The 8,325-nt window shown below is 29.1% G+C and overlaps 1 protein-coding gene across 1 annotated transcript in view; it reads right to left on the bottom strand.

The window, feature by feature from the left end:
- LOC117168826 (cadherin-87A) overlaps positions 1-8,325 on the bottom strand; it is a 264,168-nt gene that overhangs the window by 56,510 nt on the left and 199,333 nt on the right. The window contains exon 3 of the mRNA XM_033354673.1: positions 5,763-5,980. Coding sequence (XP_033210564.1) covers positions 5,763-5,980 — 218 coding nt within the window. The remainder of the gene's footprint in view (positions 1-5,762; positions 5,981-8,325) is intronic.

Here is an 8,325-nt window from a genome sequence, read left to right as displayed (position 1 = left end):
AATACTGTAATTCAAACCCCTCATAAACTAAAATCATAAAGTGAAGCTGAACATTTTTTTTTTAATTTGACATCAAAGAACTTTCTCAAAGAACCTACGGTCTTGGCGATTACATTCTCATTGCGATAATCGCGATTCGCGCTCAACAGTTCAGTTATACAGGCTCTATTTTTTTAAATTGTGGGTTAATTGAAAAATTCTGCTACAATAGTTTGGTATCTATTGAAAATTTTGAATAAAATTTTTGGATCTGTGAAAAAAATAATTTTGTCTATTTTTTGAAAATTTTCAACTTTTCTAATTTTAATAAAAATTGAAAATTTCATTTGGATAATTTGTTAGTATTTTACCCGTCTATAAGAAACTTTGACAAAAATTTCTATAATTTGAAAAAAAATTGAAAACGCTCTAATTTTTTAAATTGTGGGCTACTCGAAAAATTCGGCTGGAATAGCTAAAAAATATATTTGGTATCTAGTGAAAATTTTGAATGAAATTTTTGGATCTATAAAAAAATTTTTTTTTCTATTTTTTGAAAATTTTCAAATTTCTGAAAAGTATATAACTTTTCTAATTTTCATCGAAATCAAAAATTTTATTTAGATAATTTGCAAGTCTTTTAGCGAACTCAATTGGACTCAATTGGACAAATTCTTCAAAAGTTAGCGTGGTTACAACAGTCAGGTAACCATACATACAGGCATACAGACGGGCAGACACCGACAAAATGTTATGATTCTCGGATTCTGTGCGTGCCGAAACGTAAAGATCCGTTAAAAACCAGAGATCGAAAATTTGGACGATTACGTTACACTCTCATGAATGAGAATGTAAAAACTATTCCATTCTAAGAAAATAGACGTATTTTCAACAAAATAGTTGAATGTTTAGCCAAAGAAACGATCTTAAGAACACGAAAAACAAATTTCCAACAAAATTTTAATTCTCAACCAAATCGATGAATTTTTAACAAAAATTATCAATCTTCAACGAAAAATATGATTTTTTAACGAGAAATGTAATAATTGATATTTCAACCGAAAAACATTTAAATTTTGAAAAAAAACCATATAATTAAATCTAGAAATTTACAATTTTAACAAAGTAGTTGAATGTTTAACCAACAAAAAATTGTCTAAGAAACATTTGAATTTTCAGCAAGAAAATATGAGTTTTCAACGAAAAAGTTCATTTTCAACCAAATAATTGAACTTTCGATAAAATGTATACTTTCAATAAAAAAACTTTATTTTCTCAAAAAAAGTTGAATGTTTAGCCAAGAAAAAACAAATTTTCGACTAAATAATTTAATATTTAACACGAAAATATGCATTTCCATCAAAAAAGTTAATTTTCAACTACATATTCGAATTTTTTAACAAAAATACAAGTCATATTTTCAGTTAAAAAAATTAATTTTCAACAAAAAAAATCGAATTTTAATCCGGAAAGTATAAATTTTTAATAAAATTGTTGACTTTTTAACAAAATAATTAAATGTTGAAACTAACAATAAACAATTTTAACCACAAATATAATTGTAGATTCTTAAACGTGCTAAGATACATTTTCCACAACAAAGTTAATTTTGAACCAAGAAAGAATGATGGACCAAAATACTATAATTGGTATTTTAAATAGAAAGAATTATTTTTAACAAATTAAAAAGTAAAGTGACAACCAAAAAATATGTCTTTTTAACAAAATAGTTGAATCTTTAACAAAATGTTAAAATTTTAAACTAAATATTGGAATTTTTCAACAAAAAATATGAATTCTGAACCAAAAATATAATAATAACTTCTCAGTGAAAAAAATTCAGTTTCAATCAAAAAGACGACTTTTCTATCAAAATAGCCAAGTTTCAACCAAAGAGGTGAATTGGCTACGACTATATGACCCTATACGTAACTCCATATTGGCCATAAAGGTTGTTTTCATCACATAAAGAATACCAAAGAATACCAAAGAGTAGCCAAAAGAATGAACTATTATCCAAAAATAGTTCTATTAATTCAGTTCGAATTTTAGCGAAAGAAAACCAGAAAAAAGGGACAAGACCCGGAAGTTTCTTGAAAACAGAGGAAAAAAAATAAATAAAAAAAAGGAAAATAGGGGAATAGGGAAACGGGTCTGCTACATTTTGAATGAAATTTTCTAAAAATGTATTCCACTAAACTGAAAATGATACATGAGTTGAGCTAAAGTTCACAGTTTATCGTGTTGGTCGTATTTCTTCAGAACTTGGGCACGAAACTTTGGAATCAAAAGGTATGCTGAAAGTTTGAAGACATTCAAATTTTGCATCTCTCGACTTTTCATCCATATATGAATACTGGCTTGAAGTTTTCCGGAAGTGAGACGATCATACATGATCCGGTTGGACTCGCTTCTTTCCATTTGTCGGATAATTCGCTCCACATTCTTCGATTTCCTGTCTAGCCCAGATGGTAACAGTAGGAATATTGTTGGAAAGGCGAACATTCATACAATGCAATGGCAACGGGCAACGTGAATTGCATGGCAACGCGAGGTACAAAGGGAACTTTTTAATTTGTAAACCTGAGGTCGATCAAATTGAAACCAGCCGCTCTCAGTCTCAACTAACGATCTCAAATTTCCTTATCACCTTTTCAAAATTTATTCAAACCAAGGACACCTACATTTCTAGGTTCAAATCTAACCTTAGATCTGTACTTATTCCGATTGGAAATTCATCAAATTTCTATTATGTTTAACCTTGGATCAATTATTCACACAGTAAATCCCAGAGATATTTTTTATCTAGAGTTGGATAAAATCGTTTCAAAGAATTTAAAACTACAAAGGGGTTGTATATTTGCAAATATATTTCTTTCTTAGTAAAATTAAAAGAGAACTACAAATCGAATATAATGACTTGAGGAACGTTTTTTTTTAACGAGTATGAATATTTTGTTGAATGTTTAAAAAGTATACTTTAAAATTTGTTGCGGGAAGATGAGGCATTCTGATAGGGCCAGCGTCGGGAGTAAACATCATTCTGATTCGCGCAGTTAATGGGGGAATTAATATGGCCGCTAGTGATTTCAGTAAACATAGCCTATGTTCATATTTAGTATTTGAAAAGTTTTAAAAAGTATCAAAAAGGGCCCAAAAGGTATTTAAAATGCTTAGAATTAAACTAAAACCGGGATTTATAAAGTGTCAGTGCGAATGTGCCAAAAGTCGAAATGTGGATGGGGACAAATTGTGTTGCCACCTGTTAGCTGAATACTTCTTTAGTCAATAGAGCTACTGTATAACATTATTCTGATTGGTTCAGCGTTTTGCAGGATGCGACGTTTCAAGGTCACAGAGTTTTGTGTAGGGGTTTCGATACTTAAAAAAAAATGTTTTCCTCAGAAATAAAGTATTATACAATTTTATTAAATGTACTAATATTGTTAGAACTTTGTGCAGTATTTCATAAAAATATGTTACCTATGTCCATAGAAACACCCGATTACCCGACTGCAGATAATTATTATCGGGATGCAGATAAAAATAAGCAATTGTAGTTGTCAGTTGTTTGCAACGATTTTATCCAACTTCGTATAAACAAAGATCCCTGGGAGTTACTGTTTTGCCAATATTTTTCCCTTCCATATTCCATCCTTTAGATTATAATTTTATTCTACTGTAATAAATATTATTCTACATAGGGTAGCCGGAAAACTTCATTTTTAAAGTTCTCTGATATTTCTCTGAACAATTTTTCATTTTCTCTGATGATTACTATTAATAGTCCATCATTTTATTCTTGTTACAGTTTTTAAAAATGATCTTTTATAGACGGAATAGTACACTATAATTTAACATTAGCACTTAAAAATGTATTTATTTATTTCATGAAAAAAATATTCAAATCAAAATAACAAAAAAATATTCTTTAACAAAAATGTATTACACCAAATTCTCGCTTTCATTCAAGTATCGGAGATTGCCTTCAAATGGCCTTGGACTAATTTCGGGGGGGGGGGGGACAGATAAGTAAACAGCGAGGGCCACCTGACTCGTTTTCAATTGTAATATATATACACACATATAATGTCGCGACCGCTCTCGCCCTACTCCCCTGAGAAAGTGCGTGGGCTAGCATTTCTAGAAAGGCTGAGAACGGGGTGACTGATAGCGAGAGTTTGGTTTATCTCTTAAACTTATTCGAAATTTTTCGAAAATTTTATAAACTGGCCAAATTGAAATTTTTTGCTTTACAATCTTTTACTTTCTTTTCTGAAATTTCAGACAACCATTTTAAATATTTTAAAATTTGTTTCTTATCATTATTTTCTCAAAGTAGAAAATCAATTTACATTTTCCTTGGAATCGCAATAAACAGTTTTTTTTATCTTAAAGCCTTTCGAAATCTTCAAAAATCTACATCTTGTTAACAATTTTTTGAAATATTTAAAAACTTTTTAATTATTTTAGAATATTTTCACAAATAAAATGTACTCTCGTCAATAATGATTATACACATTCAGAAATCAATCTTATCCGAGGGTTATGAAAAAATCCTTTGTCATTTCTTAAACATTTTGGTCAAAAAGTTAAGAACAGAATTGTTGCCTTTATTATTAAACAATCATTAACAATTTGAATTTTCTCCTTGAGGAATCAACTTTTAAAATTGAAATTCATAATTTGGAAATTGCTATTTAAAAAATTCTGGAAAATTCAAAAGAAGAGCCATATTCACACAGTATGCAACCAATTTTATTGGATAGGATTAAATATTTGAAAAGTATCTCAAAGCGGATTTTCAAATTTTAATATTTCAAACCCCTTTTTTGATATATGACTGGACTATTTTAAATATGAAAGATAATCTCTCAGTTTTGCAAAAAAGCCGAACTAAAAGAGATTAACTGACGAACATGAGCCCGAAAATAAATATTCAAGGGATTATTGATTTAGAGTTGAAGTTCTGCAAATAGGAAGTGTATATGAAAAGTTTATTAATAAATGCATCTTTTTCATCAATATGGTGAAAAGTTTCAGGAAAATCATATGAGCCGCACCGTGAGGGTGTTATCACATTCCACAGATATTTCCACATCAGAGAATTAACATTTTTTTGTCAGTAATTAATTAATATTTTCAGAAGCATCTGGATGAGTTTGTAATCAAGTACTTGCACTTTCTACCTATAAAGATGCATTCTCAACACAAATGGTCGAGTTTTTATTGAAAAATATTAAACCATAAACAAGTGCTTTTTCACGTAAATAGTTGAATTTTCAAAACAAAAAGAGGATTTTTTTAGAAGACACTTTAATTTTCAACTTGAACAGTTTAACTTTCAACACAAAATGTAATAGTTGATATTTCTGCAAAAAGAATTCAACTAAATAATTAAATTTCCAACCAAGGAGTTGATTTTTTAACACAATAATTAAGTCCAAACAAAATCATTGAACTTTTAACTAAACATTTAAATTTGCAACCAAAAAAGATGAATTCTCAAAAGAAAATGTAAGGGTATATACCTCAACCAAAAATATGAAGTTTCTACCAAAAGAGATGAATTAAAAAAATAACAATATAATTGAAAGATGAATTTTCTACTGAAATAATTAATTTGACGAAAGTCCCTGACTTTTCCCTGATTTCCAGTTATTTTTCTGATCTACGGCTACCTTGCTTTTTATAAAAGGATCACTTTTCAAGACTTGTTGGTAGAATACATTATTTTAAGATAAGCTATAAATTTAAATATTTAAAAATCAAACTAATTTTACCTCACGATTCAGTGCTTTTGCGAGAGAAATAACGCCGGTTTGTGAATCAACGACAAACTTCTCGGTTAATTGAATTCCATATTTGACAGGCGAACCTTCTGGATCGTGAGCTTTTAAAGTGAAGACTTTGGTCCCGACAGGGGTTGTCTCTGAAAGAGGCAATCCCATGGGATATCCTCCTGCTGCCAAAATTGGAGGCTCGTTTACATTGCTGGCAGCTGAAACAAACAATTATTTTTATATAATTTTGCATAAATCTATACTGAAATATATAAATAAATAATTCGATTTAAAACCATTTTTCATAATTTAAATTCAATTCGTACATTTCCAACTTAATATATTCTAATAAATTTATAAGTAATTCCTATTGCAGAGTTCTTATTGCACAGTTGACTTTTAAACCCTAAAAGATCAATTTTCAACCAAATAGTTAAATAATAAAGCCAAAGAGAAGAATTTTTTTTTGAAAAAAGTCGAAATTCACCCCGAAAAGTTAAAGTTTGAACCATAAAGGTGAATCTTGAAAAAAAAATTTTAACAAGGTAGTACAACTTTCAACAAAGCAGTTTATTTTGCAAAAAAATGTTAATTTTCAACCAAATAGTTCAATTTTTAACCAAAAAGATTAAGTTTTCATCAGTAAGATTAACCGAACAGTGGAATTTTGAAGCCAAAAAAATGTTCAAACAAAAATATTGAACTATCGGCCCGATGATATTGATTTTCAACGAGAAAGTTAATTTCCTATCAAAGAGTTCCATTTTCTACTAATATAGTTGAATTTTCAATAAACAATTCAATTTTAAAAAACTGAATGTTCAACTAAATAGTTGACTTTTAAAAATTCGAAGATGAATGTTTAACTGATTGGTCTAAACTTGAATGAAGACGAATTTTCAACCAAAGAGACAAAACGAAAAAGATTAATTCTCCATCAGAAAGATTAATTTTCTACCGAACGGTTAAATTTGCAACCCTCAAATATGAAATTAAAAAGAAGTTAATTTTCTACCAAATTGTTCAACTTTCAAATAAATATATATTTTAACAAAATAATAGAATCGTTGACCAAATATTTAAATTTTCAATCGAACTTTCAGCAAAAAAGATTAAACTTCAATAAAGAAAAATTGCATTTCCAACTGAATAGTTGTTCTTTCAAGTGAAAAAATCAAGTTTTCTACGAAACAGCTGAATTTTCAACCCGAAAGTATGAATTTTCAACAAAAAATATAACTTTCCACAAAGCAGTTTAATTATCTACTAAATTGTTTAATTTCCAAGCCAAAAGACCAATTTTCTACAAAACAGTTTAATTTGCAATTAGAAGATATCCATTTTCAATTAAAAGTATCAATTTTCAACTAATAATGGAATAGTAATATTTTCAGTTAATTAATTAGGTATGAACAAAAAAAAATCGAATTTTCAACCAAATAACTCAACTTTTAACCAAAGGGATGTATTTTTAACTAAAATTATTAATCCTCAGTAACAAAAATGAGTTTTTAGAAAAATATTCCAACATTGAACCAAATAACTGAATTTGCAATCTAACAAGATGGATTCTAAACGAAATTTCTAAGAGTTGATATTTCAAAGTAGGAAAGATTTGAAGATAAATAAAAAAAACAGTTAGATTCAACCAAAAAGACGAATTTTCAATAAAATAGTCGAATTTTTAACCAAAAAGTATAACCATTTAACGAAACAATGAAATTTCAAGCCGAACAGTAGAATTTTTAATGAAGCCAAATAAATTCTGAACGAAAAATATTTTAATAAACTTTCCAACCAAAAAAATGAATTTTTTAACAAAAATAGTTGGATTTTCTTAATAGGTTATAATATTTCAATACAAATTTAAGAAAAAATACGAGAAAAAGGGGACGATTCTTGAAAACACGGAGAAAAGAGGAATTATTTATAAAAAAGGGGAAAAGAGGAAAATAGAGGATTTAGTCTGAAGGCTGCTAATACGTATAGCCTTAAATATTTGTTTTGATTTATATGGATAGAAAAAATCGGAAATAAAATATATTTTGTAAGCACTAGAGGAGAGGAGGCTAAAAGTTGGCGCGATGGCTAAGAAGGCGAACACTTATTCATAAAGAAAATATAATAGATTAAAGAAAATAGTTCTATCGTCTGAATTCTTGCATCTATGCATATTATATATACACCATTAAACCATTTCCCTTTCGGGGTAGGCGTGACTCAATCGGCGGGGAAAGGAGTCATGTGTGGAAGGGATAGAGAATTTTCAGATTGATCCAGAATTCTCGTGTTATTTATGTAAATAAAACCTTCGTTCTGCAACACTGCTCCGACCAAGGTTGCTGATGAATCTCTCTAGCAATCACCCCAAGTGAAGTTCCTCACAAAGTTGTTATGTAAGGTTCCCCGCTTGGGTCCATTAGTGGCCCAGGTCATTTGTTTCAGGCGTCATTCACTCTATTGACACTCTTTTTATTAACTATTTGCCGCCATACTTTCCTGTCCTGACATACTTCTCTAGCTTCTTTTATGTCCATGCATTTTTTCATGCAGACTCTCGTGT

Source organism: Belonocnema kinseyi, chromosome 3, assembly GCF_010883055.1.
Source record: "Belonocnema kinseyi isolate 2016_QV_RU_SX_M_011 chromosome 3, B_treatae_v1, whole genome shotgun sequence".
Taxonomy (NCBI): domain Eukaryota; kingdom Metazoa; phylum Arthropoda; class Insecta; order Hymenoptera; family Cynipidae; genus Belonocnema; species Belonocnema kinseyi.
Note: the sequence above shows the minus strand (reverse complement) of the source record. Positions and strands in the feature narration are given on the sequence as shown.